Source organism: Microcaecilia unicolor, chromosome 2, assembly GCF_901765095.1.
Source record: "Microcaecilia unicolor chromosome 2, aMicUni1.1, whole genome shotgun sequence".
In the NCBI taxonomy this organism is placed as follows: Eukaryota; Metazoa; Chordata; class Amphibia; order Gymnophiona; family Siphonopidae; genus Microcaecilia; species Microcaecilia unicolor.
In genome coordinates, this window is record NC_044032.1 from 376,717,655 (window position 1) to 376,743,179 (window position 25,525).

A 25,525-nucleotide genomic window follows, 5' to 3' on the forward strand; every position below is an offset into this window, starting at 1 on the left:
CGCTGGTGTAGTATCTAGTAATTTGTTCATGAGTTGGAAAAGTTGGAACTACTTCAGAACATCACCACAAATTCCAAAGTGGGCTAGCAAATGAAGTAGTATATCATGATTGACCATGTGAAATGCACTTGATATATCAAATTGCAATACAAGAACCCTTCTACCCAAGTGACTCTCAGCCCTTAAATTTGCCACAAGAGTGGTTAACACCATTTCTGTGCTGTGTAGCATGGTCTGAATCCCGATTGCAAGCTATGCAAAAGGGAGAAGGAGAAGAGATGTTCCATGAACTGATGCCCAATTAAACCCTCCATTACCTTCACCAAAATGGGAATAGAAGCCAATGGCCTATAGTTAGTGACATGTCACCTGGTAGCATAGGGGTTTTTAGGAATTGGAGTAAGCATTATAGAGCCTTTCTTTTCAGGGAAAAGCCCGTGCAACAGCATGAAAGATGTGAGACATAAGTAGATCAATAAAAGGTCAGGGGTGGCTCGTAATAAGTAATTCCCCCTTCCTATCTCTTCCCCTTCCTTATTCCCCCCATCCCCCCAAATCACTTTGGCTCTTTCTTTTATTTCCCAACAAGGCACTTTTCTCTGTCTTTTGCTCCTCATTTCTCCTTTCTCCTCCCCTCTCCTAAGGAACACTCATTATTCCCCCTCTCTCGCTCACTCTCTCTCTCTCTCCCTTCCTTCCTTCCTTCCTTCCTTCTCTTGCAACCAGAATTGTATCTGTCTCACCTCCCCTCTCCTCCTTTGTTTCTTTAGTACCTTTTCTACAGCAAATTAGTTCCCCCTGTCACCTGCAGCTATTCATCTTCAGTTCCAGCTGCTGCCCGAAGCTAATGTCTCTCTCTCACTAGCAGAAACCAACATACCCCTCTGTCTGCAATAAGGAAATATTGCATCTTGTGGTGGTTTTATAAATAGCAAAATAATTTAAAACCAGTATGCACACTTCACCTGAAAGCAAGAAATAGCTACCATTTCCAGTTCTTCAAACCAAACATATTACATGTATATGCTTCACTATTCAAAATACATACAGTTAGCAGCTGCCACTAAGGCTCTTATTAGAAGTAACCCCCTCCCCCCCCCCCCCCCCCCACACACACAAACATATGGAAATGGCAAAATTTAAATATGTAGATAGGCTCAGATGTATTTCAGAATGAACATTCAGAACAGGAGGACATCAGTGATATTTGGAGAAAGGTCAGTTCAGCTATAGTTACCTGATGGTAGGGACCACCTTGGTGGTCAACACCCAAGAAAAATATCTAAGTGTCATTGTAGATAATATGCTGGAATCTTCTGCCCAGTGTGTGGAGGCAGCCAGAAAAGCAAACAGGATGCTAGGAATTATTAGGAAAAAGATGGTAAATAAGACCGAGAATGCTATAATGCCTCTGTATCGCTCCTTGGTGCGACCTGACTTTGAGTATTGCTATTGCATTCAGTTGTAGTCGCTGTATCTCAAAAAAGATTTAGTGGAATTAGGAAAGGTTCAAAGAAGAGCAACCAAAATGATAATGGGATGGAACTCCTCTCATATGAGGAAAGGCTAAGGAGGTTAGTGTTCTCCAGCTTGGAAAAGAGACAGCTAAGTGGAGATATGATTGAGGTCTACAAATTCTGAGTGCTGTAGAACGAGTAGAAGTGAATCAATTTTTTTTTTAACATTCAAAACGTTCAAAGACCAGGGGACACTCAAGGAAGTTATATGGAAACACTTTTAAAACAAAGAAGAAATATTTTTTTCACTCAGTGAATAGTTAAGCTCTGGAACTGTTGGTGGAGGATGTGGTAACAGTGGTTAGCATATTTGAATTTAAAAAGGTTTGCGTAAGTTCATGGAGGAAAAGTCCATAGTCTGCTATTAAGACAGATATGGGGAAGCCACTGAGACCTGGACTGGCCACTGTTGGAAACAGGATACTGAGCTAGATGGACCATTGGTCTGACCCAGTATGGCATGTTCTCTCTGTGGTCAACCAAAGCAGTTTGAACTTAAGAGGGCACACGTTTCCTAGAGTGTACACTATGTAGAAAGAGTGCACACTCGTCTTTAAAAGTGTGCTCCTTGTCTCCCAATACTGCACGCAAGCATGCATTATCGGGGAAAAAGTATGCACTCTTTACACATACTCTACTGTGCCCTATTGTCCGTCAAAGACATTTTGTTGCAAAAGACAGCCCATCCTTACTGAACAGTACCAGCATTTGCACTGTATTTTGAATTTGATTTTAGCTGCAAGAGATTTACCCTTGTGTGCAGAAGCATTCCTCCCTCAGATCCATCCTGTAGCTATAGCTGTGGGTTTTGTAGAGAAACAGACTAATTTGTAAGTGAGTAGTGTGAAACTGTAGTTAGGTTTCAGACATGTTTCAGTAATGAGGTGAAGGATGTATGCTGACATCCAGTAGCTCAGATTTCTCATGTTAAATGAGAGGGAAGAAACACAACAGAGAACAGTCTCACATAATCCCCTTGCTTCAGAATGGGAAAGAAGGCACTTGACAGCCTTGATCTTTGAGCTGCTTCTCCCACCTGCCTTTGATGAGATGCTGGAAGCTAAAATAGAGAGATGCATTTCAGAAAGCACTGTTTCAGTTTGTGACTGTTCGCTTCTGCCAGTGCTTGTGACAGAGTAGTTGAATTTTTCTAGTATTTTGTTCTTTGCCTATTATTTTCCCATACAGAGTCATATCCGACTATCTTCAAGTTCACCATAGTTAGGATCCTCCAGAAGTAGCATCCTATCTTTTTGGAGAAAAGTGAATTTCCAGCTAACTGAGAGAGAAGATAGCAGGCTGGTGTTGTACTACCAGCTAAAAGATTATGGGATGTTTTGGTGGAGGGTAACTATTTTTTTAGTGAACAGGTAACTCATAAATAAATCTCTTTCTAGCTTCATTTGCATGGTTCAATATTGAGAGAGCACAAATGTGGATATTTATAGCCTAGGCATGCATTTGAAGTCATGGAAGATGTTGTACATCAAGGGATTTTCCCATTTGCCCTTGATGTATGATACCTATTACATTCTCTTTTCTGCTCTCACCCCCATGTATCCTATCCATCCATCATGCTTTGCCTCGAATAATGCTGTTTTGTATACCTTAAATATAGTCATAATAAATTCTCTGCTTATGATTCTAAGGTTGGTTGAATCAATTGCTCAACCATATTGGTAGTTCTCAAGCATCTCACTGCACATGTAAATGCAGCCCCAACACTAACAAAACAGTAGAGTATACAAATTAGTGTTCTTCATAAAAATTATATTTTTTAGACATTAATTTTGTTTTTATAATATTTTAAGGCAACAGTATAAAGCTTTTGCTATGAATATATTTTTGTTCAGGATATTTAATAACATCCTCAGCTTCCTTTTTTATTACTATTCTAGTCTCAACCTGATAAGTTATTTCAAACTTTGAAAAAGAACAGTCTCCAGTCTTCACAGTAAGTATTTAAAGCTGGTTTAAAAGTAGTTTCATGTAAAGATTTAGTAGAAACTTTACTTAAATCTGTAATATAATGCATGTTAATATAACTCGTATAACTCAAAAGTCAATGATGCTTACCATGTTAAGAATAATCATTATTAGATATACATACATGGAGGTGTATATCGAGGATGATTGATGTAATAAGCTATCCAGGAAGTAAATCCCCAGTAGAATGTACAGCCCTGCAAAAACAACAATCATTTTAATTAGAAAAATAATGGTAAAAAAATAGTCTTATATTCAACTAATCCATTAATAGGCATTTCAAGAAAACTTATGGATAAGTAGGGGTAGCTGACAATAATGTCATTTGCTGATACTGAAGAATATTACCTTGATGACCACACCAAGAGGGTAATTGCATAATGAGCCACCTAGCTTTAGGCAGCAGGAACACACATAAATGGTGGTATACTAGTCATGTATGTGCATGACTACTTACACGCATAAAATAATACCAAGTAACCAAAAAGTGTTTAGAGGAAATTCATCAAGGTGCAGTAAAAGATCACCTTTTACCACACCTTGATGCCCCATGGGATTCAGCAACATGCAGGATCCTGGTGCCACAGGTTGCTGAATCCCTGGTCAGGAGAATAATGCTGCTTGTCAGCCAGCTCACAAGCAGCATTATTCTCACACCCGGGAGCATCAGGCGATAAAACCACGGCCCAATGATCCCGGGCCAATAGTGCAGGGTCCCCTCAAGTATATGCCCCCCTGCCTTAACCCCCATAACAAGGTCAGCCATCCCACCACACCCCAAAGGGCTACTTTATCTCATTGGTAGTCCAGGGGGGAAGGTTCTCGGGGCCCAGGGGATCGTAGGTGGTCTGGACCAGGTAAAGTCATCCATGCTTATCAGGGACGCCCTTTATTTTTCCATTATGGATCGAGGATGTCCATGTGTTAGGCACGCCCAAGTCCCGCCTTCACTATGCCTCTGATACGCCCCCTTGAACTTTGGCCATCCCTGCGACGGAAAGCAGTTGGGGATGCCCAAAATCCACTTTCAATTGTACCGATTTGGATGACCCTGGGAAAAGGATGCCCATCTTCCGATTTGTGTCAAAAGATGGGCGTCCTTCTCTTTTGAAAATGAGCCTGAATGTAGGCCAAATAACACATGTTAAGGCTTTAATGCCACTTGATGGATCCCCCTTTAATGGTGTATACGAATGACACAAGGACAAAGTTTTGCCCCCATCTCCATCCCAACCCCAACCAATCTCTGCAATGATGGAACTATTTATGTGGAGTTTGCATGGGCAGAGTGATGATGGAAGCAAACTTTGTCCCTGTGACATTCTGTAGTGTATACTTTGCCTATGGGCATGTGCATGGGCAGAGTTTGGGTAGACCATGGGCAGAGTGCTCAAATATGTGCATAAATTATGGTATTCTAAAATTTTTGTGTCTTTTGGCTAACATCTAGGTGCAACATAACAGGGCTGGTGTATGTGATCACACTGTGAAATGGTTATTTTAGTAGCTCTATTTTTGCTTTAGATGTCTGAAAACTGGCATTTAGATGTCCATATTGCATGGACACCCAAATCCCAATTTTACAAAGGCATAATATGAATGTCTAACACTTCAATGCATCCATATGGCAAAGGGTTATGGTCTGAGAAATCACCACATGATGCGGGCATTCATCTCTTTGTGGTGTCACCAAGAAGGGTTTAGGTACATAGGAGGATGGGGCAATACATGGAAAAACAAAAGACTATACTGTAACGATGGGCTGCATCTCACTGTGGCAGGAATAAAAATCCTTGGGGAGAAATTCAGACAATATATTTCTAGGCATTTAAACTAGAAGGTGGGTGTGGCATATGGAGGCAGTTCACTTCAAGTGATCACCCCCTGCTAAAGCTAAAGACAAGATGTGTTAGTAGAAAAGAAAGCAATGAAAACAACAATCTTAGCAAATCACTTCTTACCAACACAGCAAGAAGTGAGACTAAACAAGAAACTAAACAGATGATAAAAATTCCACTGAAATATAGATGGAAAGCGATGACCACAAATGCTCACAGTTTAAGCAATAAAGTTCATGACCTTCAAGCCCTGATGTTGGAGGCAGACTTAGACATTGTTGCAATCATGGAAACATGGCTCAATGTTTCCCATGAATGGGATGCAAACATACCAGGCTATAATCTATTTAGGAAGGATAGAGATGGTCATAAAGGTGGAGGAGTAGCTCTGTATGTGAGAAATGATATCACAGCGACTGAAATGACAGGGACCTGGGGAAAGAAAGAAAGAAGCGATATGGATCACCTTAAAAAGAGATGATAGAAACTCTGTCCACATGGGTGTTGTCTACAGACCTCTGACACAATTGGAGGAACTAGATAAAGATCTAATTGCAGATATTCAAAAGTTGGGAAAGAAGAGAGAAGTGCTGTTGCTGGGATATTTCAATCTGCCGGATGTAGATTGGAAGGTACCATCTGCGGAATCGGAAAGAAGTAGAGAGATCGTGGATGCTTTTCAAAGTGCTCTGCTCAGACAAATGGTGACAGAACCCACGAGGCAGGGAGCGACACTGGATCTGGTGCTCACAAATGGGGATAGTGTGTCAAATGTCCGAGTGGGTGCCCACCTGGGCAGCAGTGACCATCAGTCTGGTTTGATATGACAGCTGAAGTGGAGGGCGGCCACTCAAAACTCAAAGTCCTGGATTTCAAGCATGCTGACTTTAGTAAAATGGGGGAATACCTGAGGAAGGAGCTGATGGGCTGGGAGGACGTACGAGAAGTGGAAGGACAGTGGTCCAGGCTGAAAGAAGCTATAAATATGGCCACAAACCTTTATGTAAGGAGAATAAATAAAAGCAAGAGAAAAAGGAAACCGATATGGTTCTCCAAGCAATTGGCTGAGAAAATAAAGGCTAAAGAGTTGGTGTTCGTGAAATACAGAAAAACTCAAGAAGAGGAACAAGGAGAGGAATACTGGATGAAACTGAAAGAAGCCAAGAGAGAGATACGTATGGCAAAAGCGCAAGCGGAAGAACAAATGGCTAGAAATGTATGGAGGGGTGACAAAAATTTCTTCACGTATATTAGTGAAAGGAGGAATACTAAAAAGGAAATTGTGAGACTGAAAGATGCTGCGAACCGCTATGTAGATAATGATGAAGAAAAAGCAAATATGCTAAATAGATACTTTGTTCTGTTTTCACAGAAGAAAATCCTGGAGAAGGATCACAATTGACTGGCAAAAGTACATATGAGAATGGAGTGGATATAGCACCGTTCATGGAAGAGAGTGTGTATGAACAATTTGAAAATCTAAAGGTGGACAAAGCTATGGGACCGGACGGGATCCACCCCAGGATATTGAGGGAGCTCAGAGAGGTTCTGGTAGATCCTCTTAAAGATTTGTTTAATAAATCCTTGGAGACGGGAGAGGTTCCGTGGGTTGGAGAACAGCGCATGTGGTCCCTCTTCACAAAAATGGTGATAGGGAAGAAACTGGAAACTACAGGCCGGTAAGCCTCACTTTAGTTATTGGAAAAGTAATGGAAGCGATGCTGAAGGAAAGGATAGTGAATTTCCAGGAAGCCAATAAGTTACAAGATCCGAGACAACATGGTTTTACCAAAGGTAAATTGTGTCAAACGAATCTCATTGAATTCTTTGACTGGGTGACTGGAGAACTGAATCATGGACGTGCTATAGATGTAATCTAATTAGATTACAGCAAAGCTTTTGACACGGTTCCCCACAGGAGGCTCTTGAATAAACTTGACAGGCTGAAGATAGGACCCGACGTGGTGAACTGGATTAGGAACTGGTTGACGGACAGACGCTAGAGGGTGGTAGTTAATGGAATTCGCTCAGATGAGGGAAAGGTGAGTAGTGGAGTGCCTCAGGGATCGGTGCTGGGGCCGATTCTGTTCAATATATTTGTGAGTGACAATGCCGAAGGGTTAGAATGTAAAGTGTGCCTTTTTGCGGATGATGCTAAGATTTGTAACAGAGTGAACACCCAGGAGGGAGTGGAAAACATGAAAAGGGATCTGCAGAAGCTAGAAGAATGGTCTAAGGTTTGGCAATTAAAATTCAATGTGAAGAAATGCAAAGTGATGCACTTAGGGAGTAGAAATCCACGGGAGATGTATGTGTTAGGCGGTAAGAGTCTGATATGTACAGACGGGGAGAGGGATCTTGGGGTGATAGTATCTGAGGATCTAAAGGTGACAAAACAGTGTGACAAGGCGGTGACCATAGCTAGAAGGTTGCTAGGCTGTATAGAGAGAGGTGTGACCAGCAGAAGAAAGGAGGTGTTGATGCCCCTGTATAAGTCATTGGTGAGGCCCCACCTGGAGTATTGTGTTCAGTTTTGGAGGCCGTATCTTACCGCAATTATTCAGCATTAGATGAACAGCTATATCCTGCTGAATATTCGCAGAAAGCCAATTAAGTGCTATTTAATCAGTCAGGAGCCATTCCTGTCCTGTTAAATAGCACTGAATAATGGGGGGATAGTGCTTACATATATTGGTATAAACTAGAGATGTATATTCTTTTGAAATAACATGGGAAATGTTACTGGTTTCATGTTGTTTTAGCCTTAAATGACTGGAATGGGGATAATTGTATAAAGGGTGCCAAAGTTAGACATCCAAAATCTGTGTGCTAAGGAAGTATTCTATAACAGCTTCTCTGTCCCGGATTCTGTTATAGAATAGAATGTAAGTGAGTGTTTGGGCGCCTAACCTTAGGTGCCAACACTTAAATCAAGTAAAAGACAGGTGTAAAAGTTATCACCTAAATGCTGGCACCTAGGCACGCAACTTGCAGTTTTCTATAAGTTTGGCACCTATGTGTGTGACCTGCCCATTCCCCACCCACATGCACTCCTCCTTTGCAGTTATGTACTAAAGCACTTAGGCACTCACATATAGAACAGCTCAGTGGTTCCTAAACCTGGTCCTGGAGGCACCCCAGCCAGTCAGATTTTCAGGATATCCCCAATTAATATTCATAAAATTCTTTACTGGGTAACAAATTTTCTAATAGCTATACTCTCTATATATTATATATATTCACCACCATATTAACTATTTTTTTAGATTGTTCTTTAATATTAATATTCATGAGAGATTTGCATGTAGTGGAGGCAATGCATGCAGATCTCTGTCATGAATATTCATTGTGGATAGAAGTGTGCTCTCTCTCTCTCTCTCTCTCTCTCTCTCTCTCTCTCTCTCTCTCTATCTAGCTATCTATATATATACATAGAGAGAGAGAGAGAGAGAGACTTGCTTTGCACTAATGCCACAGCAGAAACTATTATTTCTATTAATTCTGTAAACAACTTGTGAAAAAAGGGACCAGCTCTTTCTTGCATTTTAATGGGTTACAACCACAAGGCTGCAGACAGAACAAGAAGTCAGTGAGTTGGGATGGTCCTTGGGATAGTAAAGCTGTGTTTAAACTGCCTTAGTATCTATATACATTGAGAATAAAAGGATCAAGATGCCTTCAGTGGATGGGTGTCAGGAGAATTTGTAGAAGATCATTTGGTTCCTGTGGCCATCGTTGTCTTAGGGTACTTGGAGCTAGATATGCAGCCACACAACTGGTGCATACTTGGTAGTGTCACAGCTGTGGCTGTGCCCTTATGTCCAGACCTACTGTTTCTCTGTATCTAGCTCTGTGACCTCTCCAGTCTGCCTTTTTTCCTGTTGTTGTTGTTCTTCTTCTTCTTCCTGTTAGCCAAGCCTTGCTTTGCTGTCCCTGAAGCCAAGCCTGGCTTTGGTCTCCCTGCTTCTGCTTCATTTCCTACTTGTGACATCATCAGCCTACTCCTTTATAAGGACCCAGGGAGCTTTCCTGCGTTGCCTTTGCAACAGGTCTATTTTCCTTGTTCTTGTTGTACTGTTGTGTGATTCAGAGGGAACTGGTCTTCTTGTTATGCTGTGCCTTTGGGCACAGCCCTGAGCCCTGTGTGAGTGGTTTTGGTTTGAATCTGTATGGATTACTTCCCTGTTAAGGTTTGCTCTCAAACAAAGCCCTCTTCTGTTTCTCTGTGTGTGTTGTTCTGCTTTAAACCTGTATGGATTACTAGCTTGTTAACTTTGCTTCCAAGCAAAGGCCTGTTCTGTTTTTCTGTGTGTGGTTCTGCTTTGAACCAGAATAGATTCTTTTCTTGTTGTCTAGGCTCTCCAGATTAAACTTGTTCTGTTTCCTTGTGTGGTTTCCCGTGTTACCTTTCACTGTTCAGAGAGCTGGTTGTTGCCAGCCCAGCTGCTTTCCTTGATTACTTTGCTTCCACAGCCTAGCTGTTTTCCTTGATTACAGCTGGGTGTGCTCTGTCTCTGCCTGTCTTTCCTTTCCCTTCCTGGCTGAGTTCTGGTAGGAACATTGTTTTCCCTTTGTTTGCTTTAAACCTTTGACTGCAGTGTAAACCCTGCTTCTTCCTGATGTGTTTTAGAAGTAGTCCTTCCCGTTAGCCTGCTTTAACTCTTTGTCTGCTGTGTCTGTCTCCTGATTTTTGTGTTCATTCCTCCTTATTTGTGTATGTAAAGGCAGCTTTCCCTGTTTTCTTGCTTTTCCCTTTGTCTCTAGTGTTTGTTATTTAACTCTGTGGCATAGCCTTGTATATTCCTATAAGCGGCTTCCCCTTTACCCTTGAGTGCTGCGTGGCCAGCCTTGTGTATTCCTATGAGTGGCTTCCCTTTTCCCTGAGTGCTGTATGGTATAGCCTAGAATGTATTCTTATAGCTGGCTCCCCTTTACCCTTGAGCAGCGGTGTACCAAGGGCGGGGCGGTGGGGGTAGTCCACCCTGGGTGCACGCCGCTGGAGGGGTGCAGAGAGCAGCTACGTGCCTGTTGGCTCCGCTGGTTCCCTTCTCTCTCTGCCCTGGAACAGGTTACTTCCTGTTCCGGGTCAGAGGGAGCAGGGAGCCAGCGGAGCTGAGAGCCGTGCAGCTGCTCCCAGCAGTCAAGAATGCACCCGGGGGGGGGGGTGTCATGCTGCACCTGGGGGAGTGCACATCGGTGATCCGCCCCGGGTGACAGCTGACCTAGGATCGTCACTACCCTTGAGTGCTGCGTGGCCAGCCTTGTGTATTTTTATGAGTGGCTTCCCTTTTCTCTTGAGTGCTGTGTTGCACAACCTAGTGTATTCCTATGAGTGGCTTCCCTTTTTTCCTCGAGTGCCTTGTGGCACGCCCTTGAGTATTCCTTTGAGTGGCTTCTCTTTTCCCTGAGTGCTTTATGGTACAGCTTAGAGTGTTCCCTCATGAGTGGCTTCCCTTATCCTTGAGTTCTGTATGGCATAGCCATGAGTGTTCCTCTGTGTGGCCTTGTCTTGAGTTTTTCCTGTGTGCTTTCTGTTCGAGTTCTCTTTGTGAGGTTTCTGGTTGTGTTTGAATGGATTGCTTTTTCGTTTAGCTATGACTACTAGCGCAGCCTTGAGTGGTCTCTCTGTGTGGCACGAGTGGGCCATTCTTCCATTTAGCTGTCTTCTAGCACAGTCCTGGCATCTTCTCTGTTTGATTAAGTTTGAGTGGGTTGTTCTTCTGTTTGCTGTGACTACTAGCTCAGCCTTGAGCTGCCTCTCTGTGTGATTTCTGTTTGACTTGGTTAGGATTATTCGTTTATAGCTGTGGATCTAGCACAGCCCTGAGTGTCCTCCCTGTTTGGTTCTGTTTGTGCTTGAGTGGGTGGTTCTTCTGTTTAGCTGGGACTACTAGCCCAGCCTTGTGCTACCTTTCTGTGTGATGCCTGTTTGACTTGGTTAGGACCTTTCATTTATAGCTAAGGTTCTAACCCCGGTCCTGTGAGGTTTTCTTATCTTTTGCTTGTGGTTTCCTCCATGTGAGTCTAAGTGGGGTTGTCTTTTCCCCTTCAGTTTCTTTGTACCTGTGTGTAGGGTCTTTTGACCCCTTGTTTGTGGTTCTGTTTAGTGCAGTGTGTACACTGCTTGAGTAGTACTTGCTCAAGAGATTCCATTCTGTTTCTTTTCCCTTCCCTCTGGTATGATTCAGTTCCAGTTCGGCCGTGAGGCCTGTATGCTTGGATTCTGTACAAGTGGGTTCCGGTTCGGCCGTGAGGACCGCCTGAGTGGTCTATCTCCCTTTTCTGGTGATGCTTATTGCTTGTCTTGAGTGTGCTGTCTATTTGCCATGTCTGGTATCCTGTGTGTATTCAGTGCCTGGTTCGCCTCTGCTCTGCGCCTCCCCAGAGGACTTGTCTGCTGCAGCCCAAGAGCTTACCATCCTGGGTTCTGTGATAGATGGTATCAGCAAACCATGATGACAAAACCTTCAACAGATGTCAGAGACTAAGGGGCTTTTTCATAGTGTTGAAAGTGGAGGAGTGGCCTAGTGGTTAGGGTGGTGGACTTTGGTCCTGAGGAACTGAGTTTGATTCCCACTTCAGGCACAGGCAGCTCCTTGTGACTCTGGGCAAGTCACTTAACCCTCCATTGTCCCAGGTACAAATAAGTGCCTGTATACAATATGTAAGCTGCATTGAGCCTGCCATGAGAGGGAAAGTGCGGGGTACAAATGTAACAAAAAAAAACCTCTACTCCTCAAAAGAGACAATTGTGGGACCTCATGTCCTAAGGGCAGTTGACTGTGGATAAAATCCAGAAATTATAATCTGTTTTCTAAGTCACTGATTGGTTGCCCACCATTTTTCCTAAGAGCTTCATCATTGTTGAGTCATATAAAGATGTCTCATATAGCTTATAATCCCCTAATATCTGCAGAGAAAAACAGGGAGTTGCATAGATGCAGACCAGCGCATAATAGAATGGACCCCAGTCAGAAGAATGTGCTTTTATGTGTTGTTAGGGGGGGGTTTTCACGTATTTTCATTCTTTTCTCTTCTCCCATGTCTCCATCAGCTTTTGAACAGGTGGAATATGCCTATATGATCTTATGCTTCAGGATCCTAGAGTTCAAAAAGACCAATTAATCATTATAATAATATTAAAAAAAAAAAAACAGGCACATCTAATAGCCGTGGATGAGATTCTAAAGGCTTTGGGACTCATTTTCAAACCAAAAAGTATCACAAAGCCATATTTGGATGTTTTTCTTGCCAGACAGTCAAATTGTTTTTTTCAAACTCATTTTTTGAAATGTTTTGATATGCAGTTTGTCAGCAATATGTCTAGATCACAAGGGGGCAAGTAGAAGGAGTATGTACAATTACATATATATTTTTTTATTATTATTATTTTTTTTGGTTAGCTCATTAGTCTGATATTCTGTTGACAAATTGGAGTCTAACAGAATCCCTAAAACTTTGGATCTGTTTTCTATTTTCAATATCTCTCCTGAAGATAGTATAATTCAATGTTGTGCATCTGATCTCTAGCCAGACTATTGGGAAGCATTGTATATAGATATGTAATTAAATACATGAGAAAGGAAAATACTAAGACCTTGAACTTGTACACTGGTTCCACCACCCCATGAACTATGTCCTATAATTTGGGCTATAGCAGCCAATAGGAGGTACAAAAGGGTAAGAATACCTATGAATTGAACTCATGACCACATGTTAGTTTTATTGGGATGCTCATGAGCCTACAACAGCGCAGGCCATTTTTCAACACATCTTAGTGAAAGGACCCCTAACGTTTTAGCATCCAAAATAACCCAGATATTCAATGCCGGTCACCAGAAATCACCCAGTATTGAATATCTGTGTTTAATGCTGACGAAGGACAACAAATTTGCTGCCCACAGCTGGCTGAATATCCCCAGCTGGCTGAATATCCCCATGTTTTCTTAGCAAATATATTTATGTATATACACCAGGATAATATTACAAGCATCCACTTGAGCATGTTTAAGCATTGTTCTTCATGGCCAACTCACTTATAAAATTATTATCATAGTGTGTTGGCAACCAATGTATTGTGTTTTCAGACATAAAGTTGTGTATATGCTATATATACTACTGTAGACAGACCTTCTGCAACATCTACAGCTAGAAATAATGGCATTTGCATGTGTAAATTCCATATGTGTAATTATTAATTTTACAAGTGATTGTAAGATGCATAAATTTTAAGAGTGCATGATTTGGACATGTTTTAGGAGGTTCAAAAAAGTATTGATATTGCAAACTGAATTTTTTTACATACTACATTTTTTTTCTTTTCTTTTTTTTTTTAGCAGTAAGATGAACACATTCAAAAATTTTCCAATTCCAGTTTTTGAGAATTCTGCATTAATTTAACAAGGAAAAAAGCAAAGAATCTCTAGGTTAATGCCTACTACCTTCAATGACTGTCCCTGAGCTTTATTGATGGAAAATCAGAAAGTATGTTCTCAGAGAGTGATCTTCTCTCTACTCCTCAAAGAGAGACAGACAGACAGACTCCCCAGATAATATATGTGATGACTAAAATTATGTATGCAAATCAGCACGCATTGCTGATTTGCATATGCAACTTAGTTGAGTAATGAGCCAATCGGCACCAATAATTGACTGCTAATAACCAATTATTGGTGTTAATTGGCCATAATTGGAAGTTACACGCACACTTTATTCTATAACCCTGTTTGTACAACTCCTATAGCGTGTAATTTCAAGGGTGCATGGACAGGGGTGCTTCAGGGGGCATTGCAGAGGAAATGTATATTCATTGTTTCAGAATAGACTCCTAAAATTAGGCATCATTTATGTGCTTAGCACATAAATCCTTTATAGAATCCTTTATAGAATAATTCAGCACTTAAATTTTTCAGTGCTGAATTTTGGAAGCATTTATAGAATCTAGTCCAGAGTGTATATCTCTCAGAGCGAGAATCAGTGAGTGTGTATATCTTTCTCATAGAGTTGGGACAGAGAGAGCATGTATGTGGGTTTCTGAAAGAGAGAGAAGAAGCAAGTGTGAGTCTCGGTCTAAATTCTCTGAAGACTTTATGTTTTTATGTTTTGGGTCAAAAAAGTAGCCCATAACCTTCCTTTTTATTAAAATATATACCCTGCTATGTTTGATTGTATTTACTCAAATGGTATCCAAAATGTACAAAAAAAACTTCAAAAAATGTATATATTTGAGTGTCCATAGACACCCTTTGGCAAAAACAAATGATCAGAGACTTCAAAGTGTGCTCATTTAATATATTATTTGGACTACTTTCAACCCAAAGGCAAAACTCTAGCATGAAGACTAACTTTGTATGGAACATAAAGATGAAATGAGAGCTCACCTTTAGCATATTTTTCAAAGGTGTGTGCCCTCCAGACAATTTGTGCACAAAGAGCGTTTCCAGAAGACATTTGGCATAGTGTAAGCAGTGGCAGAAACAGGCCAAGCTGAAAAAGCAATGGAAAGGGAAAACACTACTTTAAAAGCCTCATTAACTTTCCTACTCATGTTACCAAAGCTGAAAATGTTATCACACGGCATTCTACACACTCTGATATATACAAGGTCTGAGGAACACATTATTCCACTGTTCAGCTTTTAAAAGGCAAATTGCAAATTGTGTTCCCTACTGATGAAGAGGAAAGAATGAACTTGGAAACTTTTGGTGATAACTAAGGGGCCCTTATACTAAAGGGCTGGCGAGCAACAATGCGCTTGCCACGTGCCAATCCGAAACTATTGCCAGTCCAAAGAGAGTACTGGCGGTAGCTCTGCCCCCAGTGTGCTCCATTCCTGGTGCTACCGGTAATTATGGAAAAATATTACCGCAGAGGGTTACCTGGCAGTAACCAAGTAGTGCCATGCACTGCCTGGTTAATGCCAGGTTAGTGCGGGAGTCCTTACAGACACCTCAGTGGGTGGAGGTAAGTGCTGCTTCTGAAATGACCACTTGGCAAGTGCAAACTTACCACATGTCCATTTCAATTTTTCCAATTTTCACCCGCTGTGGTAAAAGGGGCCCTTGTGCGTGGCAAAAACGGTCAACGTCACTAGCACAGGGCCCCTTTTACCGCAGCATAGTTTAAGGACCCCTTAGTGAAAGAATGACAGTGCTCAGGAAGATAAAAAGCATTTCAATTATTGCCTGCTGTTCTTTTGCAGTACCACTCGACTTCTATAACTACATGATTTAGGAGACCTTTTACAAAACCAAATTAGGACCTCAATGTGTATTTAGAGCAGGAAAACGGCCTACTAGGAAATGCATTAAAGAGTTTTGTGGTATTTTCCTGTTTTCTGCACACTAATTGCACATTAAATAGGTTTTTTAAATTATTTTTTACAGGTAGAGCTTGCTAGTGCAAACATTAGTGCACAACCTGAAAAAATATTTTAAGCTGCCTTAAATTGTGCCACGTTAAATCTGGGTTCAGCATGCAGGAAACTCCATATTAGAACGTGTTAAACCCAGATTTCAGTGTAGTTTAATAACATAACCCCTTAATTATCTCTCAGCTTTTCGAAGCAAAATAAAGGGTTGATTCACTCATCATATCTTTAGCCTCTGGATGGCAGACATCTATAGAAATCCAGCTTCTCATAAATAGCTAGGACCATTCAAGTTATCCATCATAGCAGGAAGAAAAGATTTCAGCACAAAGTATATGGATTTACCGTTTTTAATGATCACCTCCATTTGTCTCATTTATGTTATGCTGTGTTACACCAGAGCTTCTATTCCACCTTTCAACGTTACTTTGATCAACCAACTTTTCATTCCCTTGTTTTGTCACTTCTTATCACTACATAAGTATTGCCATACTAGGACAGACCGAAGGTCCATCAAGAACAGAATCCTGTTTCCAACAGTGGCCAATCCAAGTAACAAGTACCTGGCAAGATCCTAAAGCTGTACAATACATTTTATGCTGCTTTGTCTAGAAATATGCAGTGTATTTTCCCCAAGTCCATTTTAATAATGATCTATGGATTTTTCCTTTAAGAAGCTATCCAAACCTTTTTAAGCCCTGCTAAGTTAACGGCTTTTACTACATTTTCTGGTAACAAATTCCAGAGTTTAATTACTATTTTCTCAGATTTGTTTTAAATTTACTCAGTGGCGTTCCTAGCCTGGATGGCACCCGGGGCGGATCGCCGATGCACCCCCTGGGTGCAGCGCCCCCCCTGCCTGCGAAATGACACCTCCCCCTCCAGGTGAAATGACACCCCCCCGGGTGCATGCCACTGGGGGGGGTGCCACGGCGCGCGCCTGTGGGCTCCAACTTCGCTAACTTCGCTCGTTCGCTTCAGCTCCCTTTGCCCCGGAACAGGAAGTAACCTGTTCCGGGGCAGAGGGAACTGCAGCGAACGAGCAAAGTTAGCGAAGTCAGAGCCCACAGGCACGTGCCGTGGCACCCCCCCCCCAGGGGCGTGCACCCGGGGCGGACCGCCCCCACCGCCCCCCCCCCCCTTGGTACGCCACTGAATTTACTACTTTGTAGCTTCATTGTGTGCCTCCTAGTCCTAGTATTTTTTGGAAAGAGTAAACAAGCGCTGGTGTTTGAGGCAATTGTACACCAGGTACAAGCTTTCAGCATTGCTGAAATTGGGCTCTCGCCGTAAACATGTTTGTCAGGGAATAACCGTTGGAAAGCGTGCATCGCCTTATATGGACGCCCACGCATGATGGATGTCCTTATCTGCACAGTTCCATGTATGGACGAGTCAGCACGTGGATGTCCTGCCCCATATATGATGGGTTGGCACGTGAACGACCATGACGCATGGACTGTCATCACGCGTGCGGGGCCTTATTTGGATGAGTTCGTGTTCATACGTGCAGAACCTTCCTTATATAGATCATTATCAAGTGTGCGAACCTCTTCATATATACACAATAAAATATGTATGTTCCTTATATTTCCCATAGCTGCATGTTCTGCAAGTACAGTGTATGTAGTTGCGGACATCCAGGTACAGGAAATATAAGGAACATTCATAAGTGTAAAGTACAGTAACAAGGACGTGTTTCTCACAGAACTGCCGAAGAACGTCCCTCTTACAGACCCGCCGTCCTTTGGTGGGCCTAGTATGATGGACATCTTTTGGCAGTTCTGCGCGAAACATGTCCTTGTTACTGTACTGTACAGATTTTTTGTTGGTCATAATTTGAGAGTGTTTCTCCTCTGTTGGCCAAGTTACATTGGTTACCAGTTTGAGCTAGAATTCACTTCAAAGTATTAGGTCTTGTTTTAAATTTTTTATATGGTACCTGTTCTGCAGATTTTTTGGATGGTTTTAAGATCTTAAAAACCTTTACTTCATCGAGATTATGTCATTTCTTGCTTTTGACACTTTCATCTGTAAAATTTATTTGCTTTAAAGCATTATTCTCTAACTCTTTCTTGTTTTCTACTACTCATCTGTGGAATGGTTTACCAGTACAGTTACATTCTATAATAAATCATTTTGCATTTTGGAAAGCCTTAAAACCATATTTTTTCTAATTTAAATAATTGATACATATATTTTATTTTTTTTAAATAATGTATAATTGTTTTTTGTTACATTCTGATTTATGTTTCAGTTTAATTCTTTTGTTACATCACCTTGAATTCCTTTGGGAGATTTGGCGGGTTATAAGACTTTGATAACATAACATAACAAGAGAGGGACAGAGAAGAGATGCTAAATATAGGGGAGAATATGGACATTGAGAAGGCAGATGCTGAACGGGACATAAGAAGGGACAGGGACATAGAGGGGAGATGCTAGACAGGAAAGAAAGGGACACAGAGGGAAGATAGATATTGAACACAGAGAGAGAAGAAGTATCAAATAGGAGACCCTGCAAAGACAGGAGATAAACAAAAAAGCAAAAAAGAGACTTTGGGACCACCGTGAATAGAAAAATAAAATGCTCTTACAACAAAGGTAGAAAAAGTATTTTATTCTGAATTTATTAATTCAAATATGTCCGCTTTTGGAAATGTATTACTCTGATGTTTTGCATTTGTTTCTAATTCTCTATTATTGCTGTGTGCAGACTTCCTGAGGTTTCCAGTTCAGTGTCTTGCCTTCATAACTCTTTACAGATGTGTGGTCCCTTGTTTCTTGTTTGTTGAGGGTCTGTCTGTGTTTTGCATGGGTGACTAAAGTGTGGTATTCTGCTAGCATGTAGTGCCTGTGTAGAGACCTTGTTGCAGTTGTGTTTGTTTTGTGTGTTTTTCACTAGGTGGTATATTAGGTTTTTAGAGTATGATCTAATATTTATAGTGCTGCCTTCTCATGCATAAAGTTGTTGCTCTTCAACGCCTGGGAGTTAGCACTGTTAAGGTATGATAAGGTTCTGAGTATGTTTTTGCAAACGTTTGTCTATAGTGTTTTGTGGTGAAAGGATTGTGTGTTGGCCTTATTATTATTAGCATTTGTATAGCACTACCAGACGCACGCAGCGCTGAACACCTAATACAAAGAGACAGTCCCTGCTCAAAAGAGCTTACAATCTAAAAAATACAGACAGACAAGACAGTTACGGGTGAGGGAATTAATGGGAGCTAAAAAGCAGCAGTGAAAAGGTGGGTTTTCAGCATAGATTTGGTTATCAATAGAAATCAAACAAAATAAAACATGGAAAAGAAAATAAGATGATACCTTTTTTATTGGACATAACTTAATACATTTCTTGATTAGCTTTCGAAGGTTGCCCTTCTTCGTCAGATCGGAAATAAGCAAATGTGCTAGCTGACAGTGTATATAAGTGAGAACATTCAAGCATTGCTATGACAGTCTGACAGGGTGGGAGGATGGGGGTGGGTAGGAAGTATGCATGGGGACATCAAAGCATATCATTGGTATTCTAACAGGGTGGGTGTGGATAGGTGAGGGGAGGGTGATCAACAGAGACATACAGCTTTATGGTTTATAATGGGCTAGGAACCCCAGGTCCTTGTTAAGTCCTTTCTGTTGGGTGTTAAAATATTCAATCATTCTGACTTCAAAGGTCTTACGTTCTTGTATGGTTTTAAAGTTACCTTAGAGGTAACTTTAAAACCATACAAGAACGTAAGACCTTTGAAGTCAGAATGATTGAATATTTTAACACCCAACAGAAAGGACTTAACAAGGACCTGGGGTTCCTAGCCCATTATAAACCATAAAGCTGTATGTCTCTGTTGATCACCCTCCCCTCACCTATCCACACCCACCCTGTTAGAATACCAATGATATGCTTTGATGTCCCCATGCATACTTCCTACCCACCCCCATCCTCCCACCCTGTCAGACTGTCATAGCAATGCTTGAATGTTCTCACTTATATACACTGTCAGCTAGCACATTTGCTTATTTCCGATCTGACGAAGAAGGGCAACCTTCGAAAGCTAATCAAGAAATGTATTAAGTTATGTCCAATAAAAAAGGTATCATCTTATTTTCTTTTCCATGTTTTATTTTGTTTGATTTCTATTGATAACCTTAAGAGTGGACTAACACGGCTACCACACTCCTCAGCATAGATTTGAAAACAGGTAGAGATGGAGCTAGACATATAGGTCCAGGAAGTCTATTCCAGGCATAAGGTGCCGCGAGAGAAAAGGAGCAAAGCCTGGAGTTAGCAGTGGAGGAGAAGGGGGACGACAAGAGAGATTTGTCCAGCGAGCGGAGTTCATGGGGAGGAATGTAGGGAGAGATGAGAGTGGAGAGGTAATGGGGGGCAGCAGAGTGGATGCATTTAAAGGTCAGACGAGAAGTTTAAACTGTATGCGGAAGTGGACAGGGAGCCAGTGAAGTGACTTGAGGAGTGGGCTAGTGTGGGTATAACGGTTCTGGCGGAAAATAAGTCATGCCACAGAATTTTGGACAGATTGGAGAGGAGAGGGCTGAGCGGAAGACCAGTGAGAAGTAAATTGCAATAGTCCAAGCAAGAGGTGACAAGGGTGTGGATAAGGGTTCTGGTACTGTATTCAGAAAGGAAGGGGCAAATTATGCTAATATTGTAGATAAACGACAGGTTTTGGCAATCTGTTGAATATGCGTAGAGAAGGAGAGAGAGGAATCAAAGATGACTCCAAGGTTATAAGCTGAGGAGTCAGGGAGGATGTGAGAGCCATTAACAGAGATAGAGAAAGGGGGAAGAGGGGAGGTAGGTTTAGGTGGAAAAACAAGAAGTTCAGTTTTGGACATGTTGAGCTTTAGATGGCGTTGAGACATCCAAGCAGCAATGTTGGACAAGCAGGCTGAGAGTTTGTCCTGGATCGAGGTTGAGATTTCAGGGGTGGAGATGTAGATCTGAGAGTCATCAGCGTAAAGATGGTATTGAAAGCCATGGGATGAAATCAGGGTACCAAGGGAAGAGGTATAGATGGAGAAAAGGAGGGGGTCCAAGAACAGAACCCTGAGGCACACCAACAGAAAGCGGCATGGAAGTTGAAGAGGATCCACTAGAGTGCACACTGAAAGAACGAAGTGAGAGGTAAGAAAAGAACCAGGAAAGAACCGGGCCCTGGAATCCAAGCGAGGACAGCGTATCCAGAAGTATAGTGTGGCCTTACTGAGGTGACATCAAAACTTTAATACTCCGGTTTACTAACCAGCGCTAACGGCTGTTCATGGTCTAGTGCTGATACGGCCCATTCACTTTGAATGGGGCGTGTCGGCACTAACTCATGGACAGCCGCTAGTGCTGCTTTGTAAACAGAGCCCTAAGTTAATATTAGTTTGTCATAACATCAGACAGGATTTTAGAAAAATTTTGCAGAATCTGTTGTATGTTGAGCTGGTTGTTTTTAAAGCTGCTGTGTATGTAATCAGGTTTAAATTATGAGATACTACCAGATGAGGGATCTTTAAATTCAGTGTAACTGTTTCTATGGATTTGCATATGGGCTAGTGTTAAGTGTTTGAAATAACTGAGTTTAAAATATGTAACATGTTATCAATAATACAGAAATCCATTTTTTTGGCAACATGAAGGCAATACTTGTCAGTAAGAGCTGCCACCAGCCCTTCCTTGGGCTTCAGTCCCTTCACCACAATGCCAAATTTATACATTGAATGCATTGTGAGAAAAACCTTACTCATTGACCTTCAATATCACTTCTTGGGGTAGTACATGTCACTCTTCTGGATGGGCCACCCTTGGCTTCTCTGCATTCTGGCCCAGTGTATTCCTTCCCTCCACCACCTCCACATCCAGCAATTTCCTTACCCTCCTCCACATGCTTTCCAACTGCACTGTTCAGCCACGGAGCTCTCAGACAGTTTGAGCAACATGAGGTTCATGAAGAACCTGTGACCTTTCAGCTCCCAATCTCGTGACAGCAAAATTAATAAGGTCTTTGAGAGTGGGAGAAATATCTGTGTGTGTGAGAGAGGAGCAGACGGGCTGCGGACAAGTGAGATGTGAAAGAGAGAGAGAGGGGCAGATGGGCTGTGGGAAAGTGAGAGTTGAGAGAGGAGGAGGCAGACTGGCTACAGGCCTCTATAGAGATGTAGGCATCATCTACTGACACTAATTCAGTTGCCTAAAAAACCTATATATATTTACTGAAGTCTACAGCTATTTTGCTGACCTTTGTTTATGCATGTTGTCAGAAAATTAAGGACTCGGGCCTCACCCTGGCTATGCCCCACAATGCCTTAGCCCCACCCATTTTGGCCTCCTCAAACAGCTCAGCCACCAACTGCCTATGGATTCACACAAATACATGTTACTTTAGCTTGGCCATCCAAGCCCTCAAACTGTAAAGAGGTAATTTTATAACTTGGTGACTCCAGTTAGGTGCACCGATGCCCTGTGCTACATGCCAATTCTATATTGGCATCTGTGCACCAAGATGCTTTTATAGAATTCTAGTATAAACTCAAATTAGCATATCTAAATGGCAGGTGTAAATGGGTTGCCTAAATGTGCCATACAATGTGCATAACATAATATTCCATAAGTTTCATGTGTATGTTGGAGATATGCCCATTGTTGGAGCAAGACCCCTGCCTATATAACTATAATGAGAGCTTGGTAACAACCTTGGCACCAGAAACTACAAATCATGCCTAATCTAGCATGGTCTATTTCTCAGTTCTATCAAGGGCCAGCATCATGAACTTTCCCTGATTTCTACCAAAACAGGATTGTTTATGAACTGCTAACCCAATTCAGTCACTGCATAGTGACATGCACCTCAAGCCACGGTGACTCAGCTGGGCCTAGAGATGGAATCAAGGTCACAGATTATACGTCACAGAACTGTTTTGAGCCTGGGACTCAGGAGTTGCAATTTGATGATACTACATGACTTTGCAATAATTCTGAAGATCCAGAACACGAGGAGGGGATTGCCTGTCTTCAAGAACTTCTGCCTCCACCAGAACTGCATAAAGAGGTGCTGGAAACCAAAGATGGAAAGCCGATTTTTCCATCTGACCTGAACTACTATCATTCAGGTTCTCTACCAACCACCCCACTCTGCACTGCTGAGATCTGCTGGAGATGGTCTGCACCCAGCTACTAATCTAGTGTGCCCTCATCTATATTCCAGATTGTGTACCAGCTCTATGCTATTGCTAATGGGTTACGTTAGGAGGCCAGTTTCCAGGCCTGCCTTAGGGTTTGCTGTGTATTCACTTTGACCCCTTTTATGATAAGATTTGTCTTGCATTCACACATAATTGCAAATGATTCTTAGTTACTAGTGTTTCACCTTTGTCAGTTTCATTTGCTTGTAAATAAATACAAGCCACAGACTTTTTTGTCTTCCATGATTAAAAGTTTTTGGGAAGTTTTTACTCTGTGGTTGTTTTTACGGAAGGAGATGGAGCCTATGATGTTGGCCAGAATATAGGAGTCCTAATAAGAAGGTACCTATGGCCTATGAGGCGATTTTTTAAATTATTTAAGTCTATTCTGAATGCTCAAGTTGCAATTATAGCATAGTGAGTGCTAAGTAGTAGATAGTTTCTTGTAAATAAATAGCCTTTAATTTTATAATAATGTGCTCGTTTCCTTGCTTGTCAGTTCCCAGATCAATAGAAATCAGGTTTATAATTGAGTCGGGGAGGGATCTTAGAGTTATAAATAAGCTACCTTTACATAATACTGTCTCCTCCCCCCCCCCCTCTTATAGTGCTTACAAAGCATTATACTGTGGCTACCTCCCCTACACCATGTCCTCTTATGCTTCACCCCTGTGTTCACCCTCTTGCAGTTACTTGCTACAGCATTTACATACTCTCTTATGGAATAATGCATAGTGCGATGATATGCGCAAGATACGTGTAACTGCACATACCCAGTTATAGAATTGCCTTCAATTATCTATCCCTGCTTCAGACTTTAATAAGAATAATATAAAAAAATGGTAGTGAAATTGCATTCTTTCTTCTTTTTTTTAATATTGGGAAAACAACAAACCTAACCTTGTTATCCTAGGACATGCCATGAGAAAGAAATCTGCAACAACCTAAATCATGTATTGCCTGTGTTTTCCTTGTGTTAGCCACTTTAAATGCATTGACGTCTTCCTACAGAGGATAGTAGTGCTAGCCTTTCAGAAATGTTTTGTCCCTGACTATAACACCTATAAGAGGGGTCCTTTCAATATGCACACCTTCTCTGCTATAATCATAAGCACACAGAATACTCTCTTCCATTAATTCTTGAAATCCCTCCTTCCATCTCTCTCTTTCTCATTCTCTTTAATATACACATATTATTCAATCATCATACAATGATAAGAGACAAGCAGCTCTTTCTGTAAATAATAACCTCTCATCTACAGTTGTGTTTAAGAATTAAGAGACCCCTGGTCAGTGCCGTAGCGAGGGCTAATGGCACCCGGGGTGGGTCGCCGCTGCACACCCCCCCCCCCCCCCCGGGTGCAGCATGGCGCGACCCCCCCTCTGCAGTGCACCCCCCCCCCCCCCCGGAGCGCAACCCTCCCCCCCCAGACCACATTCTTACCTGCAGGAGGGTCGATCCGCCCCGAGTGCACGTCACTCGGAGCTGTGTCGGCCCCGCTGGTTCCCTGCTCTCTCTGCCCCGGAACAGGAAGTAACCTGTTCCGGGGCAGAGAGAGCAAGGAACCAGTGGGGCAGGCACCCCCCGAGCGCGTGCACCCAGGGCGGACCACCCCTCCTGCCCCCCCCCCCTTCCTACGCCACTGTCCCTGGTCAACCGTTCCTTTTAATGAATCTCTAAGTGAACAGCAAAGTTAAACATATTTTCTGCAATGTTTAGTGAATAATTATTGTTTATTTGAAATATATAACAGATTCAAAATTAGAAAGTGGTGAATATGACAGGTGCAAACATTTGGTTACCCTTTCAGTCAATAACACCTCCTTTGGCAAAATCACAGTTTCCAAACATTTCCTGCAGTTCATTAGGAGTCTTTTTATTCTTGCTTTTGGGATTTTTTTTCTCACTCTTTCTTGCAGAACTTTTCTAAATTAGAAATATTCTTAGGTTACCTTCCATGCACTGTATGTATGCAATGGCTGTACAGATTTTCAATAATACTCATCTTATTTAAAAATTTATTATCAGCTCATTATTATATTAAGTTATGTGCATAACCGACCTTATTCTATAACATCCATGTGCAACTTTGCACATTAACCCCCTAATTTTATAAAAGTTGCCAAAAATTGTGCACCCAATATTGTACTGCCCCTGCCACAGCCATTTTTATACTAGTGAAACATGGCCATATCTGGCATTTTATGCTGAATATCTGGGAGCTTTTAATCTACTAATAAAGACATTGGTTTTTTTACAAGGTCTGCCTTATTGAACACATGCTCAGGCACAATCCTCCCACACTATTGCAGGAAGATCAACGCTAATAACACACATACATTTGCATGTTATCAGCGTTGATCATTGAGGTGTTAATTCCCCCGTGCTCTTCCAGTGCTATTTTTAAGATGCTATTTTTGAACAGCGCGGGGAATTGATCATTGGGCCCTGAGACAGCAGATGGGGAACACAGGGGAAGGATAGGGACAGGGACACAGGAGTAATGCTGAAAAGGGGGAGGGGTAAATAAGACCCCCTTTTACTAAAGCACGCTCATGTTTTTACTGTGTGCTAAAATTAGGTGCATGCTAAACGTTAGATGCCAATGCAGGAGTGGCCTAGTGGTTAG

General features: G+C 41.9%; 1 protein-coding gene across 2 annotated transcripts in view; it reads right to left on the reverse strand.

Moving 5' to 3' along the window:
* The window catches only part of TECRL (trans-2,3-enoyl-CoA reductase like), a 229,729-nt gene that overhangs the window by 95,311 nt on the left and 108,893 nt on the right, over positions 1–25,525 (reverse strand). For both annotated transcript variants that reach the window (XM_030192476.1, XM_030192475.1), the window contains exons 6-7: positions 14,722–14,827; positions 3,628–3,700 (exon numbers count right to left, since the gene is read on the reverse strand). In XM_030192476.1, coding sequence (XP_030048336.1) covers positions 3,628–3,700; positions 14,722–14,827 — 179 coding nt within the window. The remainder of the gene's footprint in view (positions 1–3,627; positions 3,701–14,721; positions 14,828–25,525) is intronic.